This window comes from Lagenorhynchus albirostris, chromosome 16 (assembly GCF_949774975.1).
Source record: "Lagenorhynchus albirostris chromosome 16, mLagAlb1.1, whole genome shotgun sequence".
Classification (NCBI taxonomy): domain Eukaryota; kingdom Metazoa; phylum Chordata; class Mammalia; order Artiodactyla; family Delphinidae; genus Lagenorhynchus; species Lagenorhynchus albirostris.
In genome coordinates, this window is record NC_083110.1 from 48,142,727 (window position 1) to 48,161,102 (window position 18,376).

An 18,376-nucleotide genomic window follows, 5' to 3' on the forward strand; every position below is an offset into this window, starting at 1 on the left:
GCCAAAATCCTATGTGTGATTTGTTTCAGGCTGACCTTAGGCAATTACAAAGGTTTTACCTGTTAGGTCTCATGAGGGAAAGCTACCGTCCCCACATCAAACTTGATACACAGCCAATGCGTCCTAGTCTGTGAAGGGAGTTAGTCAAGGACTCAGGTCTCTTGCCAGCCATACTCTTACACATATCTGCATTCCTAGCCTAGGTGCCTTCATTTGTATCCTATTAATTGGGAGCCTTCAGTAGAGAACGTCCTCAGGCATCTCTGCCAAAGACGTTATGACGGGGAAGTGGAGGGAAACTTGAAGACTCCACTCTGACTCTACTTTTCCGCTCCTAGCCCTCCCCACTGGTCTCCAGCACCAAGGTCCATACAACTGCAAGCGCAAGAGCCTTTTGTTTAGGGCTCGCTTGGCAATAAGATCACCCCAACTTCTGTGCTGGTCCACCTGACCCAGACTGTGCATTATTCCACGGGGGAATCTAGAAGGGCGGTGGGAGTTGGCGCTTTCTCAGGTCTAGCCTCTTGCTTATTCAACTGCAGTTAAGTGGTTAAGGGCTTTAACTTTCATTTTGACTTGTCTTAATTAGCCACTCTGACATCTGGCAGCTCAGCTCTCAGGCTCAGCTCAGCCCTTGACAAGTAGACCTCAGTTCAACATGTTTCCTTAAATGTGTTTTCTATTTAAAAAAATATATAGTTGATATCATATGTACATGGATTTTCTATCCAGAAGTTTTCCCAAATGGAAGTATGTTTTCTGTTAAAATCAATATGTGTCTATTAAAAAAAAAAGCGTATGTACAAAGTAAGAAATTTTAAAATGCCTATTCAACTTACCAGAAGCAATCAGCTGTTAACAATTTGCTTTCTTTTACTCTGTGTGTGCATGTGCACACGTTTGTTAACTAGAAGTAAAGGGCTCACAGGTTACTTTCACTTAATATTCATTGTGGACGTCTTTACATGTGAGTACTGAACTAGCTCTACCACCTTATTGTTCTTAGTGATGCATGGTCCACTATATACGTATCCTGATCTTTTCCTTAATGTAGTATAAACCTCTTCCAAGTCATTAAAGATGCCTGAGTTTTACTGGTTGTACTGTAATTTACCAAACCTTTTCAATATGTTGAACATTAGTGAAGTGATATTTTATTTATTTGCCCTTTTTTTTTTGCTGTTGATCATTAATTTGTGTGTTTATTAGGCATTTAATTCTTTTTTCTTTGTGAGTTTTCTATTCGTGTCCTTTTACCATTTATAAATTGCAGTGCTTTTCTTTTTAATATGGTTCTTTATTAAGGATTTCAAATATTTGCAGTTAGAAAATTATTTCAAGATTTAACTAATGTATTTTTTTCATAGCAAAGAAGATAATTGAAACAATAAGCTCTTCAAAGCTCTCAAATGTAGAAGTAAGTAAAGAAAACGTGTCTCGACCAAAACGGGCCAAACGGAAATTATACACAAATGAAATTTCATCTCCTATTGATATATCTGGCCAAGTGGTAAGCTACTATTTAAGTTTTCTTAAAAGTAAAACTGTTTATGTTCTTCTTAATTCTGAAGTATTCATAACAATTTGAATTATATAATGGTTTGAACTTTTATTCTGTAGACCATATCTCTTAAAACACGCTTTAAATGTTGTACTTTTGGTACTGGATGTGTTAAATTTATAGTAATTGAATATAAACGCTGCATTAATGTATACAAGTGTCACATGCATCTGCATTTATAAACTCATAAGAGGAATTTTAATTCCATCAATAGAATTATCACTATTTAATAATTTATTGGCTTCTAACATCTGTTTTTCTTATTATCTTTATCACAAGAGTTGTACAAATCTGGCCCTAAGTCTGCCTGCTAAAAATATAGAATTGACATTCAGTCATTTCTTCCCACTTTCCCTCTAAGGCTTCCAGGTTTTCTTAAGAAAAGACTATATAGATTGTCACCCTGACTTTATGACTCATTCTCCTTACTTAGAACAGGCTGTTCTATTACAGGGAAAGTTCTAATTTTCTATCATTTTTGCATCTGCCTAGTGGATGGAAGTGAAGGTAGAAAAGGAGTTAAAGAAAAAGCCTTCAACAGAAAATGGCCAAGAAAAATCGGGAGAGACCTTTTGCAACAGTAGCTGTCAGATATAAGATAGACACTTGAAGCAAGTAGTAAAGAATTAGGTTCATTAGGTCATGCTTTTGGAAGTACTGTTCTCTTGGTTACTTTTCTCCATCTGTCTGATAAGTACATAATTTTCTCCCTTGGCTGAAGTTATTTCTTTTCTTAGTTGCAAAATAATGCTGTTTCTACTTTCTAAGTTATATACTTGTTACTGCAAAAAATCATTTCCTAAAAATTATTTGAGGCACTTGTCTCCAAATATTTTAGTAATTATTTCAAGCTATGAATTCAGTAAAAGTGTGGATTATTTTAATTCCAGAATTAGGTAGTGTTGAAAGAATCTTTTATAAAATCTACTACCTTAGACATGCTTTTTTATAGAAGATTGTATATCTGCAGTCCAGGAGGACAGAAAGTACCGTCATGGAACGTGAACATAGCTTATTAATTGTAAGCAAGCTTTCATTTTTATTTTTATTTATAAAAAATTATGAAATTGTTAATTTCAGATTTTTATGGACCATAAAGTGAAAGAAAGTGATCATCAGATTCTCAAACGACGACTTCGAACCAAAACAGTCAAATAAATCACTTATGGAGAATGTTTTAATATAAAATTTATATTCATAATCATTATAACTTGCATCCTGACCTTTTAAAGATAATTGTATATACTATGATGCATCAAATCCCTTTGTGTGTACATTGCTATTTTATAATAGTGTAATTTTAATTCAATAAAGAAAATAAGTCAACAGTAAGTTTGCTTGTCTACTTTTCTAAGGCTTTTAAATAATAGCTTCTTTTCAAACTGTATGTATTTTCCTGTTATCCCAGGCATGGGACCAGTGAGGAACCTAGGAAAGATGCTGTTATTTTTTGTTTGTTTTTCTATACATAGATATCACAGGTCAGATATTTGGTTTACTTATATTTAACAGTGTTTTAGGAACTGCTTTTACTGTATCTGTTAGGAAATACAGGTAATTTTACATATCTGTTTGGATTATAGCTGAGATTCAGGGAGTAAGTGTGTACAAGTCTTCTAGTTGCTAAAATATGTATGCACATAATTTAGAAAAGATCTCAGGCCTTTAATTAGAATGTCTTTTATTTTTAAATAATTGAATAGAGTTGGTTTTCTGATTTTTCCAGGACACAGAAGATTAGAAGCAAAAAGTTAGAAGGGAAGAGGCGATAACATCTAGAGGCCAAAAAATTATACTGTTATCTAGGGAAGATAGAATTTTAGACCTGGAGAGACCTTAGAAATACACTTTCCTCATTTTATAGATGAGAAAACCGAGACCCATAAAATTTACTTTTTCAAGTTCACACAACTAACGTATATTAAGCTTTGGTTTAAAAAAATACCAACAAGAAACAAAAAACAAAGCAGAGGCCTCAAGAATTGTTGCCAACTGGGGCTTTTTAAGAGCACACATTTATGCATCTGAAACCTTTAAGGTTTCATTGGATTTTAGCATTGTTTACTATAATCATGTCCCTGAGACAGGAATAAAAGTTATCTTTGGTGTCTTGTTTAGGAGACACTTATATGTGTTTGGGGAAAATTTCCATCAAAATAGTTAATTTAAAACTGAAACCTCTTTAAGCATGAACATGTTTTTATTATGCTACATGGTTTCATGCTAATATATATATATATATATACACACACACACACACACACACGTGTATATATATAATTGATCCTCATTATTCACAGATTACATGATTACAAATTTGCTTATTTGCTAAAATTTATTTGTCATCCCCAAATCAGTACCTAGGCACTTTTGTAGTCATTCTCAGACATCCCCAGAGTGGCAAAAAATTTTAGTCACCCAACATGCATGTTCCCAGCTAAGGTTGAACAAGATTGCACTGGCTTCTTGTTTCAGCTCTCATACTGTAAATGAGTGTCTACATCCCAGATTGTAGACTGAAATCAAGCCTCAACAACATCTGCAGAGGCGACAGTTTGACAATTGGAAGGGCTTGAGAAGTACCTTGGGCTTTCCACACGCTTATACTAACAAAGCATAACACCAAGTCTGCATAAGTTGAAAGCAATCAGTAATCAAAATGCCTACTGGAACAAAAATCAACACTTCAGAGGAAGATATAGCACAGATTCTCTTTAACATATCTGTTATAATGTGTGACATACCAGTCAAAAATTGGTATATATGGAAAGAAACAGGAAAATGAGTCCTATGGTAAAGAAAAAAACATGAAAATAAATCTTGACATGGCACAACTGTTGAATTTTGCAGAAACTTTCAAGCAGCTGTTGTGCGCATGTTCAGATTTAAAGGAAATGCTATCTCAATGAGTAAGGCAAAGGGAATCTCAGCAGAGAGATGGAAAGAATAGAGAAAACAAGTGGAATTTTTAAAACAAAAATAACTGATGTAAACAATCTGGATAGATTTAACAGCAGATTAGAGGTGTCAGAAGAAAGTATCAGTGAATGTGAAAACAGATCAATTAAAATTGTCCAATCTGAGGATAAGGGAGATTGGAGAAAGAACAGAGCCTGAGGGTCCTATGGAATAATATCACATGGATTAACAGGTGTAATTGGAGATCCAGAAGGCTAAAAGAATGAAAATAGGGCAGAAAAATATACTTGAAGAAATAACGGCCAAACATCTTACAACTTTTATGAGGAAACATTGGCTTTGAAGCACTGTAAACTCCAATTAAGATAAATCCAAAGAATAGTACACCTGGGAAAATCATAGTCAAACTACTAAAAACCAACAATAAAGAGAAAACTTTGATAGGAAAACCAGCAAAGTCTTGAGAAATACAACAGGTTGCAGATAAGCCGCTGACCTGGAGAAAATATTGGCGTATGTACAGGCAGAGCACGTATATATAAAAATATATTAAAAACTCTTAAAATTGTAGTGAGAACACAACCAACTCAACAAAAATCTGGTAAAAGACTTGAATAGGTGCTCCACTAAAGAAGATACAGGCAGTGATCAGTATACTGTATGTATATTATATATTGTCACTGTACATATGAAAAGATACTCAAGGTTATTGGTTATCATGGGAAGGCAAATAAAAGCCACAAGTAGAAGGAAAACTGCAGTGAGAGAAGGAAGATCAGTGATTGCCTTGAGGCTGCGGTCAAGAGATGGGATCCGAGGACATGAGGAAACTTCTTGGGGAAATGGCTATATTCTATGCCTTGATTGTTTTGTATTGTGTATGCAATTTCTAAACATAAAATTGTCTTTGAGGGCTTCCCTGGTGGCGCAGTGGTTGAGAGTCTGCCTGCCGGTGCAGGGGACGCGGGTTCATGCCCTGGTCCGGGAAGATCCCACATGCCGCGGAGCGGCTAGGCCCGTGAGCCATGGCCGCTGAGCCTGCGCGTCCAGAGCCTGTGCTCCGCAACGGGAGAGGCCACAACAGTGAGAGGCCCATGTACTGCAAATAAATAAATAAATAAAATTGTCTTTGAAATGAATGAATTTTATTGTATGAAACTTTACCTCAATAGAAAGATTTTGGCTTCTAGCATGATATTTAAAAGAAAATTTTTTTTTCCCTGTAGAGTAACTGCACTCGTTCTTTATTGTGGCAAGAGATCATACTTTGGAAAATGTTTTGGAGGCATATTTTGACAAAGAACTGTAAGGTATGGTGACTTAAAAGTAATAGAATTATAATTGAAGCATTTTATTAAAGCTCACTTTAGAATACAGGTATTAATAATTCCACTTGATGAAGTGGTTGATAGCAGGTTTGGGCGACAGTTTGAAAATCTGTAGCTGGAATTCAAAATGGAATATAAGACAAGTGTAAGTTGAATTAATTCTAAATGCCTTAGGGGAGATCATTAGAGGAATCTTGTTGTGAAGCCTTTTGTAAAGGAAATAATAAGTGTTAATACTTAGGGTAATCACTTTCTAATTTATGTGTTTTATAAGTTTAATTTTTTTCGTATGTAAAGTTATACCTGATTTGTGATTACAAGTCAGGTTAGCAAATGCTTATCAAAAGCTGATGATAAATACTATTTAAAAGCATAACAGAAGAAAGCTAAATGTTGTATATCTAAAACTGGAAAGAGGATGTATACTGCTGAGTTCTCCTTTGGTTACAGTTTTTTTCGTCTTCAGTAGCATTCAAGAGAAATAAAGACTTTATATTAAAGTTAACGGAACACCTTCAAAGAAAATTAGTAAAATATTATTGGTAGTATGTTAAACAAGCCTGTTATATTTTGTCCCTATGGCTTTCAGAGGTTTGTTCATCACTTGATCCAATTATACCAGTTTTTGCAAAGTCGTAGTCCAATATTCTGAATATTCTCACTGATCTGAGTCTCGAATCTCAGCCAGAAGGAGGAACCCAAGAACGTGATGTTCTGATTACTATAATCCACCATACCAAATTGTGCTTCACTTCCCACCTGCCCAGCTTCCCTAATCTTGGTCGTCTTCACTACTTTGGAGCAAGATGAAAGTACTGTACTTTACATATTTGATCTCCGCCTACAACCATCACTGCAGATGTAATTGCTATGATTGCAGTTTGGTCAAGATGGGCATTTTCCTGCCCCTCCACATATTTGGTAAAGCATAGTAGCTATCAGTATATCTGCTTTGGCCAAATCCCAAAGAATGACCAGATTGGGCACTAGACTGGAATTTTACTGGCTAATTTGAATCTTCAAAGCTTTTCATTTATTATAGGTGACTAGCAGCTTTGAACCAATATCTGAACTCTGTCTCAGTGTCACACACACAGTCAAGTCCCTAGTTTCCCCAAATATGGAGCTAATGAAGGAACTACTATGTATAAAATAGGTAACTAATAAGGACTTACTGTATAGTACAGGGAACTCAATACTCTGTAATGCCTATATGGGAAAAGAATCTAAAAAAGAGTGGGCATATGTATAACTGATGCACTGCTGCTGTACAGCAGAAACTAACACAACATTGTAAATCAACTATACTCCAATAAAAATTTTAAAAATTAAAATCAGTAAGAAAATATCTATATTCCCCCCCCCCAAATAAAAAGGAAATTTAGGCTTTGCTTAGACCTGTTTCATGGCCAAGTAGGCTAAACTTTCATAAATGGGAGGCTTCATTGTGGCGTTTTGAACCTAAGGCTTGAGCTAGCAGAGACTAGTATAATTAATAGTTAGCTAAAAATTTGGTCTTTGGTTCTAAAACTCACTTTTTATTTTCTCTGATTATACCTTCCATGTGCATCAAGAACATAAGTTTATGTAAAATAGCAGATGGGCCTCGTGGTATGGACTTAGCATGACTAGGTTCTATATACAATCTAAATTGAGAGATACAATTTCTGTGCAATGTGTACACCAATTCAGCAATATGATGACCGATGGCTAGTCCCACGAAACTAGTGCAGTTAGGCCAGTAGTCTAGCAGGGTATGCTTCAAGAATACGATTTATATATTAACACTTAGCCCCCCTGTATTATCATTCTGTTTATCATTTGTTTTGGGACACTGCTTGTCCTTAGAAGACCATTTTAAAACTTATTTAGCAACGAATAACCATGAATAATCATTTACAACACCAAAATGATGTTCTTGAGATAAAATATGCACATGGATTAGTGGTAAAAGTTAAAACTAGTTTTTGAAAATTTTAATAGAAAACAAATGAGAGATTTAAAATATTCTCTCAGATAACACATTAAGTGGAAATTTGAAGACAAGATACATATCGTTGACCAGTGATCCAGTAGACCAGGGATCTATTTAGTAGACCACAGCCATGCCCTTCACTTATATATCTATAGTTATATTCATACTATAGTGACAGAGTGGAGTGGCTGTGACACCATGTGGTCTGCAAACCCTAAAATTTTTACCATTTGGCCCTACACAGAAAAAGTTTGTTGGCTCTTGTAGTAGACAGTCCAACATACCTAATGCCAGTTGGCAACTGGTACACATCCAGTAAGGTGCCAAACATGTTTGTTCATCATAAATAAGAGGAAGAGCCTAAAAGTGTTTAGTATTATTTTTTAAAGTAAATTTTGATTAAAATGTTAATAGATTTAATAACATCTGTAAATGATTTGTGAAGCATTACTTTTTGAGGAACATAGTTTGGAAGGACTGCCCAAGGTCCTTGTTACTTAAAGTGCAGTCAATGGCCCGGCAGCCTGGGAATCCCTTGGAAGCTTGCTAGAAATACAGAAGCTTGGGCTCCACCCTAGACTCCTGGAAAAAAGCTGCCTTTTTAAACAAGATCTCCAGGTAAGTCATGTACAGTAAAGTTTGAGGAGCACTGCCAGTTACATCTCATCAATTAAAACTCTTCCCTGGTGGCACAGTGGTTGAGAGTCTGCCTGCTAATGCAGGGGACACGGGTTCGAGCCCTGGTCTGGGAAGATCCCGCAGGCCGCAGAGCGACTGGGCCTGTGAGCCACAACTACTGAGCCTGCGCGTCTGGAGCCTGTGCCCCGCAACAGGAGAGGCCGCGACAGTGAGAGGCCTGCGCACCGCGATGAAGAGTGGCCCCCGTTTGCCACAACTAGAGAAAGCCCTCGTACAGAAATGAAGACCCAACACAGCCAAAAATAAATAAATAAAAGGCCAAGCATTTGAAGCCCTTTAAAAAAAACAAAAACAAAAAAATTCCTCCACTTAAGGAGAAAAGCACAAGGAAGACTCGATTCTTAACTATTTTTTAATATCCTGGTTTTTTAAAATCTTTAAAAACTTGAAGTACACAAAACTGTATACAGCTCAATGAATTATCACAAAGTGAATACATCTATCTAATGAAAACTCAAAGCAAAAATTCTATCATTACTCTCTTTCCCCGTCCCAGGCATGACATCTCCCTATTACTGAAAGGTACGCAAGAGAGAGGAGATATGGGGATATATGTATAGCTGATTCACTTTGTTATAAAGCAGAAACTAATACAACACTGTAAAGCAATTAAACTCCAATAAAGATGTTAAAAAAAAAAAAGGTAAAGGTAACCAACTATCTTTTTTTATGGCCGTGCCACTAGGCATACAGGATCTTAGTTCCCCAACCAGGGATCCTCGAACCCAGACCCCCTGCAGTGGAAGTGAGGACTCTTAACCACTGGACCACCAGGGAAGTCCCAACTATCTTAATTTCTAACAGCATAGAATTCAAAAAAAGTATGCATTTGTTCTGTCTGACACCATTTGTGCTAAATTATACTTGTCAGATTTATCCATGTTTTTCTTTATAGTTTTTTCACTTTTATTGCTATGTGGTATTCCATTATATATCACAATTTATCCATTCTACAATTGACGGACATTTAGTTTTCTAGTTTCTTGTTATTTACAAATAATGCTGCCATAAACATGCATATCTATGGGGTGTACCTGGAATTGAAATTGCTAAGTCATAGGATATATTTGTATGTTCAACTTTAGTTTAGTTTGTTCAACAGTTTCCCAAAATGTTTGTAGAAAAGTACATTATCACTAGCAGGGTATGAGAGTTGCAGTCACTCACAATCGCTTAGTATTGTATGGTTTTATTTTGCATTTCTTTGATTACTAATGAGGTTGAGATCTTTTCATATATTTTTTGACTATCTCCTTTTATTAAGTCCTTTGCCCATTTTTAAATTGTGTTGTCAGTTTTTTCCTTATTTATTTTTAGGAATTCTGTATCTTCTAGATATGAGCTCTTTTGTCATTTACATGTTTGCAAATGTTTTTTCTCACTCTTTTCACTCTTTTAATGATACATATTTTGTATAATTTTTAAGTAGTACTTAGTGAGAAAGTTGATCAGAACCATCTAGTCCAGTATTGCCAGAAATAGAACTGGTCTCCTTTGTAATAACTAAATTTTGTACCAATAATGCATGTATTATGATGAAAACAGCCATTATCAATGGGAATTAGTTTGAGAAGATTTTAAAAAGACAGCAACCAGTTTCAATCTATATATCTTCATTTGAAATCTTCTAGGATATGTAAAAAGGAATAAATAAGATGTAGCTTCCATGTTACATGTGTAAGAACGTCTATAGTTGTATATATGCCTTTTTTAAAAAAGAAATTTATTTATTTATTTTTGGCTGCGTTGGGCCTTCGTTGCTGTGCACGGGCTTTTTCTAGTTGTGGCGAGCAGGGGCTACTCTTCGTTGTGGTGCACGGGCTTCTCATTGCGGTGGCTCCTCTTCGTTGTGGAGCACAGGCTCTAGGCGCACGGGCTTCAGTAGTTGTGGCACGGGGGCTCAGTAGTTGTGACTCACGGGCTCTAGAGTGCAGGCTCAGTAGTTGTGGTGCACGGGCTTTGTTGCTCCATGGCATGTGGGATCTTCCTGGACCAGGGCTCAAACATGTGTTCCCTGCATTGGCAGGCGGCTTCTTAACCACTGCGCCACCAGGGAAGTTCAGATTTAAATTTCTCATATTCTTAACAAGTCCTTGGTGAGTTCCCCTCTAGAAATTGTAAAAGGGCCTTTGGAAGATTATAGAATTTGCATACATAGATTCTCTTTTTCCTTTGTGGCAATCTTAGAGGAGGAATGAATGTCCAGTATTCATCATTGATTTAGAGCTTCTTTTAACTCAGTGGTTCTTAACCCTAATTGCACATTAAAATTACCTACGTATCTTTTAGAAAAAATACTGATGGCTGGGTCCTATTCCAGACCTGATTGAATTGGTCTGGGATGGGGCCTGGGTATTGGGATTATTGCAACCCTGGTGATCCTAAAGTGTAGCCGGGCCTGAGAACTACAGCTGATGTTGCAAAGATAAGTTTGTTCACCAGAGGGAGACAAAGCACTTCTTTAGGAAAAAGCCCCCACATAAACAAAACCCATTCTCTGACTTCACAGCTGCATCAACTCCAATTTATGTAATGTGGCAAGCAGGGCAAAAATGTGGGAAGATAGGTAAAATTATCTTTGGTACTGTTGCTTGCCATCCAAAGAAGTTCTATCACTGAGGAAAATTCCAGGAACTAATTTTAAAAGTAATGTGGCTAAAAATATATCGTATTCACCCAATTACCTGGACTAGCATCTAGAAATATTTTCAATCCTTTCCTACCTCACTTTGATAAAATAGACTATATGATAGAAGAGGGTAATATTGTTCATATAAAGTGGGAAATTTTGACTTAAGATTACTCCAAGAATCTTGCAAATAGAAATCAACATCAGCAAAAATAAATTAGCTTAAGATATGCTTGCAAGGTTTTAGGAAATATGCAGATATAATAATGTGACTTAGAAATATTTTTAAGTCTACAAGTACTTGATTGGCATCTCCCAATTTTCATTTCTCCCATCGCATGCCTACTTCCATCATAGAAGCCATAAAAGCTACAAACTTGATCTCTGTCCTCTTGTAGCTGGAAATGGTCAATGAGATGGAGGTGAAAATCACTGGGGAGGGCTTCCCTTCATGAATAAAATGACAAAGAAGTTTCTTTTCTCTCTTTTCCTCAACTCATTTTCTCCATCTTCTTGGGGACGTTAAACTTGGAGGTGGAGCAACCATCCCCGTCCAAGAGATGACAAGTGTGAGGATAACGCCAGTATTGCTAAGGATGGCAGAGCGTACAGGCAGGAGGAGCCTGGGTCATCGGTCCTGGGCAGCTACTATGCTAGTGAGGGACTGCCTGTCTCTGAACTTGTTAGGGGGAAAAGGGCTTCCTGTTATTTGCATATAAATTCAGTCCTAACTGACCCATCACTGAAAACTTATACAGTGTACATAGACATAAATATATTTATTGTATTGACCTTGGGTATTATCCTTTCTAGTTACTGTTTTTTTAAACTCAAGTTAAAGAAGCTCTGTGGGCTTTAGACAAAGCCAGGAATTTAGAAGCCCAACTTCCTTTTTCAGTTGTTATTTCTGAAAAGCATATATATTTCTTAAAAAGCATAAAAATTATAAATACCAGGCAATTTACCAAGCATTCCTGCTCCAGCCACCTCTTCTGAACCAAAATATATAGTTTGACGTATCACCTGGCTATAGGGTGAATATTTTTAATAGGATGGTGCTCAAAAATCCAGGAGGTCTGGTCACCGTAACTGACATAGCCTGTGATTTCTTAGGGTCCAAACTAGGTCAAAGCACACAGACCCCTGCTGTGGCCAAAAACACAGTCAACTGACTAGAAACAATAAACCAAGTAGTAATAGACCAACAGGACATCAAAACAGGCTGAATCTGATATTAAAGGTAGATGTCAAAAAAAGGTATCTAATTTGAAAAAGAACTGGGAAAGAGTAAGATTTCTACATTTTGATTAAGCAGAGTGGCGGGACTTCCCTGGTGGTGCAGTGGTTAAGAATCCGCCCGCCAGTGCAGGGGACACAAGTTCAAGCCCTGGTCCGGGAAGATCCCACATGCCGCGGAGCAACTAAGCACATGAGCCACAACTACTGAGCCCGTGTGCTGCAACTACTGAAGCCTGTGCACCTAGAGCCCGTGCTCTGCAACAAGAGAAGCCACTGCAATGACAAGCCCACACGCTGCAACGAAGAGTAGCCCCCACTCTCCACCACTAGAGAAAGCCCACGTGCAAAAATAAAGACCCAATGCAGTCAAAAATAAAATTAAAATAATTTAAAATAAATAAAATTAAATAAATTAAAAAATATAAATTAAAAACAAAGAAAGCAGAGTGGCAATTTGCTATTTGATACTATTGCTATTTGCAATTAAATTATTTTAATTTATTAAAATAATTTATATTTTAATAAATTAAAATAAATAAAATTAAATAAATTAAAAACAAAGCAGAGTGGCAATTTGCTATTTGATGGCTGGGATATTCAAGATAATTGCTTTTCTATGGTCCAATGTGGGAGGATTTCATGGAAGAGGCTTTCCTGGAAATCGGGGGTCGTTTAAAGAATTTGGGAGAACAGAGTTGCAAAAAGGTAGGAAGATATTATAGGCATATGATGTCTCCTTGGAAAGGTCATAAAGGTTGGGCCCTCCCTGGATCACAGCACAGAGCCATGTCCCCTGGAGCTGCCATATGCTCCCTCTGTGAGCCGTCCAGGGGACAGTGACAGTGTACTTCCAGAAGACAAATGCAAAGGTAATTGACTAAGAAGTAGGAGGAAGGAAATCCCTTTCAATGTTGAACTTCATCAGGTCTGCTCCTGATGCCCTTCTCACTTTTAGGCTTTTATTGTATGTGGGTATTTCTCAAGTCTTTATCTCCAAACCTAATCTCCCTGAGTTTCAAACTCATTTCTAGCTGCTTCCTGGTTATCTACACCTGGAGTTTTGCAGTCATTTCAGATTCACGGTGTCCAAAAAGGAACTCATTAAAAGTGTCTTTTTTCCTGTATATTCTCTCTCATTCTGTATTTTTTGGGAACTATTTATTTAGCCTTATTAAAGTATAATTGACCAAGTTCTAAGATATTTAAAGTATACAACGTGATGATTTGATATATGTATACATTGTGAAAGGATTCCTCCCACCAAGTTAATGAACACATGTTTCATCTCCCATGTTTACCATTTTTTTTTGGATGAGAACATTTAAGTTCTACTCTCTTAGAAAATTTCAGTTATACAATAGTATTGTCAACTATAGCCACCATGTTATACATTAGGTCCTTAGCTAGTTTTTCTTATAACTGAAGGTTTGTACTCTCTTATCAACTTCTCCCTATTTTCCCTACCCCCCCAGCCTGATAACAACTTTTCTATTGTCTCTTTCTAGGAGTTTAGACTCCGCCCCCTTTTTTAAAATATACCACACATGCAATACCATGCAGTATTCAGTATTTGTCTTTCTCTTTGACAACTATTTATTGAGTGCTGATTATGTACCACTCACTTAGCTAGTGCTGGTGGTACAAGGATGAGCAAAACCAGACATGATTCTACCCCACTGTGTTTTCAGTCTGGAGGGGCAGACTGCCACTAAACAAATAAGCACACAAATGAGTACATACCTCAATCTGTGATGACAAAGGAATGGACACCAGAGGGTATCTGAGAGTCAACAGGGGGACTGCTGTCTAATCAGGCAGAATATTACCCACCTGGTCACCAGGGCGTCATCCTCTCCTTTCCCTCTCTTACCATTTACATAAAACCAACCACCACATCTTGCCTATTTGACCTCCGAAATATTTCTCAAGCCCATCTCCTCTTGCCCTTCCTCATTACCCTAGCTGAGACTGTCTCCATCTTCGATGTGGACCGGGCATGACTCCTTGAGGCCAGTCTTTGTACATTTTCTCCCTTGCCCTTCATCCCACCCTGCATCCCTTTCTATACTGCCTCCAGACAGCTTTACCCAAAACCTATACCTGACCGTGTCACTTCCCTGCCTAAAGCTTTCCTAGTGGTTTTCTATTTTATGTTATAAAGTCAGGTCAGATTTTTAACCTTGTCATTTTTTCTCATCTTGAACTTTACGCTTGAGCAACACCAAACTACTCCTAGTTCCTTGAGCACACTGGCATTTCATGCCTCTGTGCCTTTGATCATGCTGTCCTGTCCCTGTGGTTGCAACTCACCCTCTCACCTTTGCCTAACTTCCAGTTTGCTTCTATCTCACGTCCCTCCTCTCCTCATAGTGGTTCATGCTTCTTTACCCTCATTACAGCACTCAGGATCTACATTATATTTCCCGTTTACCTCCCTTTCTAAAATGTGGGCACGTCAAGGGTGGGGGTGTCTTACTTTACCTCTCTCTGTCTAGCAGCATGCTTGGTAAATGCCATATGTGATGGAGCTCAATATGGGATGGAACCAGAGTGAAAAGATATTTGTTTACCCGGAAAGAAATGTACTGATAATTTGATGCCCAAGACAAGGAAGCAACTGATGATTTATGGTTTGAGTGTTTAGCTGACCCTCAAAGTCAGCAACACAGATATTACAGCTCCCTTACACAAACACATGTTCTCATCAGTCCCAAATGGGCACATCTGCTGGATCCACTGAATTGTGAACATGTGGAGGGCATTATCTTTAAGGTAACACTGAGCAGTTGTGCCTTTCACTTTCGACAGGAAAGCCTTCATCCACCCTAATGAAGGTCAGGATTGTTGGGGTAATGGCTGCTCCATCCGTAATAGCACACGGAGAGTATGATTTACGAGCTGGGTTTTTATTGTTCAAACTGGGAATTAAAGCATAGTCTCTCAGCAAATACCATATGATATCACTTACATGTGGAATCTAAAACATGACACAAATGAACTCATCTACCAAACAGAAACAGATTCACAGACGTAGAGAACAGACTTGTGGTTGCCAAGGGGGCGGGGGGTGGGTGCGGGATAGATTGGGAGTTTGGGATGAGCAGATGAAAACTATTATATACAGAAAGGATAAACAAGGTCCTACTGTATAGCACAGGGAACTATATTCAATATCCTGATAAGCCATAATGGAAAAGAATGTGAAAAAGCATATACCTATAACTGAATCACTTTGCTGTACAGCAGAAATTAACACAATGTAAATCAACTACACTTCAATAAAATAAATTTTTAAAAAAGAGTCGTCTCTTGATAGTGATACACTGAAAACCTTGGTGCGTAGCAGCTTCAAAGATGAAGCATTTATGGACCCTGGTGTTTGGACAGCTGGACAAGTGCAGCTGTATTTGAGACATACTAAAAAAATGTTGTGTTGTTTATCTGATATTCAAATGTAATGGGCGTCAGGTGTTCCATTTGGCAACTCTGCATGGAAATGGCTTGAAAAAACATACCCCAAATTAGGGGCTTATTTGACGTGCTAGGAAGAACTTTGGGAAAAGCGTCAGAAGAACTGGTTTCTAGCCACAGCTCTGCATCTTTCCTCTGCTGTTTCCTTCCCGTATGAAATGAGAGGGTTTCAGATTCAGTGATTCTGAGACGTTGTCTTCAAAAACTTGGCACAAGTGAAATTTTATTCAGAAGCTCAATATATAAAACAGATAAAAGCTGAGTTGCTCTGATTGATGTTGAGTATGAGTCATTCCCCATCCCAAGGTGGTAGAAAACCACTGGACTTGATTTCTAAAATTCCTTCTGCCTGCGACAGTCTGTGAGTCCAGGTGAATTCACTTTACAGGGAGCAATCATCCAGTTTGTGGTTAATCATACCTTGTCCTTTTCTTTGGCACTTAGGAAGGACAAACTAGAACTATTAACTGCCTTCATTTATTCTTCCCACAGACATCTGTTGAGTACTTACTACAGGCAAGGCCACGTATTAGGCACTTTGGAGTGAGACTACGGAGAGAAAACTTTAGAAGGACCTCTTAATTTACTAGGAGAGCTAAAACTTGTGACAGGTAACTATATCTGCATTTATTAAGATTTGCTAAGTGATAGGCATGTTGCTTCCAATTTTAAAAAGTATTTCTGTGAACATTGGTCTGACTCACAGTTCTTGTTCCTTTCCACTTGCTTTCATCACAACCTTATTTCCTTTCAAATATTTTTCTAAAACTAATGAGGAGATGATTCCTCTACTTGTTTTATCTCTGAATTTGCCTGCCTGATTTAGGATATTTCTAAGAAGCCCTGCCGTTGCTAAGTGTAGGATGATGAAGTTATAATGTGTTTTTTTTAAAAAGGAATTCCAGAGACCCCGCCTCCTCCCATAGCATGCCGTGTCCCGGGTCTGTAATAGAAGAAGTCATTTTGGACATTCTTCTCATCGTCACCCATCCACATGCTGAGGCTCTTATCAAATTTCACCATTTCTTGCTCTTTAAGATTCCTGGCTCTCTCCTTCCATCTTCCTCTGCCAGGCCTGCTTCCCCACCTAAGTTCTGGTCATCTCGCATTGACCTCACGGCTATTGTCTTCTCCCAAGTCTCTTTCTTCCTCTCTTTAATATTTTTCATGGCTCAGCAAAAGTTCTTCTTGGCCACCTGAAGGCAAGCTATTTGAACCCACTGCTTTGTCCTTGTCTTTCTGCTACTGAAAATTCCCAGGTGCACATCTGAACAAATGTCAGCATTTTGACACGGCTCTCAATGGCCAGGTGTTATTTTTCATTTGCTTTTGGTATTTAAAAAATATTTTTGTTTTTCTTCCATGGATTAGAAACTATCTGTTGATAAAATTTAAGCATGTGCCGATTTTGTAAAAAAGTAAATAAAAATCTTATGTAATTCTACCTCCCCAGGTCGGGAGGAGAGGTGGGGGGGGATGAACATCTCTAAGGTATATTCTTTTGGATTATTTTTCCCTAGGCCTATATATTCTTTTCCTCAACAAAAATTAAAAAAAAGTGCATATTGTTTTGTAGCTTGCTTTTTTTTTTTTTTCTTTGTCGGTACGCGGGCCTCTCACTGTTGTGGCCTCTCCCGTTGCGGAGCACAGGCTCCGGACGCACAGGCTCAGCGGCCGTGGCTCACGGGCCCAGCCACTCCGTGACATGTGGGATCCTCCCGGACCGGGGCACGAACCCGTGTCCCCTGTATCGGCAGGCGGACTCTCAACCACTGTGCCGCCAGGGAAGCCCTGGGCTCAACTCTAAAAACAACAAGGCAAAGTGAGAATTTGTAGCCAAGAACCAGTGTATGTGCAGGACTTGGTGCGTGGAAAATTATTAAGAGGAAACATCAAGGGGAGGGGAGGGATTCTGGCTAACTTGATCTAATGGGATTCTTGCTGAAGGCAGGCTGGGTTGATCAGATGCCGCCTGGGGAATGGTGGTGACTGGAGACCCTAATTAGGTATGGAGATGTGGAGGATGGGGGATTCTGGCTAAACTGACTTAGTAGGATTCTTGCTCTTGAGGACATGCCCAAGGATGGGGCTTAGTTGAAAAAGATCTCAGAGGATACCAATTAGAGTTTGGTCAAGGAGAAAATCTTTGTCACCATATCTCTATGAGAGGAAAATGTGGCTAGACTCAGGTAACTTTACAGTTATACCCTGACAGCAAGAATCCCTTGAATCAGTAACTGTTCTGTCTGGAATCAAGCTTGGGGTAAATTTCAAAGGATACAGACTACTGCACTTGCTAGATTTGTTTACCCTGCTCATGCTAGGGCAGGAAGAGATTCCGTAATACTTTTAGCCATGTCTTGAAGACCGTTCATACTAGTGGAAAACGATACCTCATTATCACTACCGGGAATTGATAAGGACGGTAGAGACAATCGTAGGAGCCACCTCTGAGGTGTCACTTTCTGCCACAGTCTTTCAAACACTAAATGCCAACTAGATGCCACAACGGTGAGAGGCCCACGTACCACACAAAAAAAAAAAAAATCTTCCTT

General features: G+C 38.1%; 1 protein-coding gene across 1 annotated transcript in view; it reads left to right on the top strand.

Annotated features, from left to right (window-relative positions):
• KIF20B (kinesin family member 20B) overlaps window positions 1–2,835 on the top strand; it is a 72,114-nt gene extending 69,279 nt beyond the window's left edge. The window contains exons 31-32 of the mRNA XM_060125574.1: window positions 1,368–1,510; window positions 2,642–2,835. Coding sequence (XP_059981557.1) covers window positions 1,368–1,510; window positions 2,642–2,719 — 221 coding nt within the window. The 3' untranslated portion in view covers window positions 2,720–2,835. The remainder of the gene's footprint in view (window positions 1–1,367; window positions 1,511–2,641) is intronic.
• The last annotated feature ends 15,541 nt before the right edge of the window (window positions 2,836–18,376 follow it).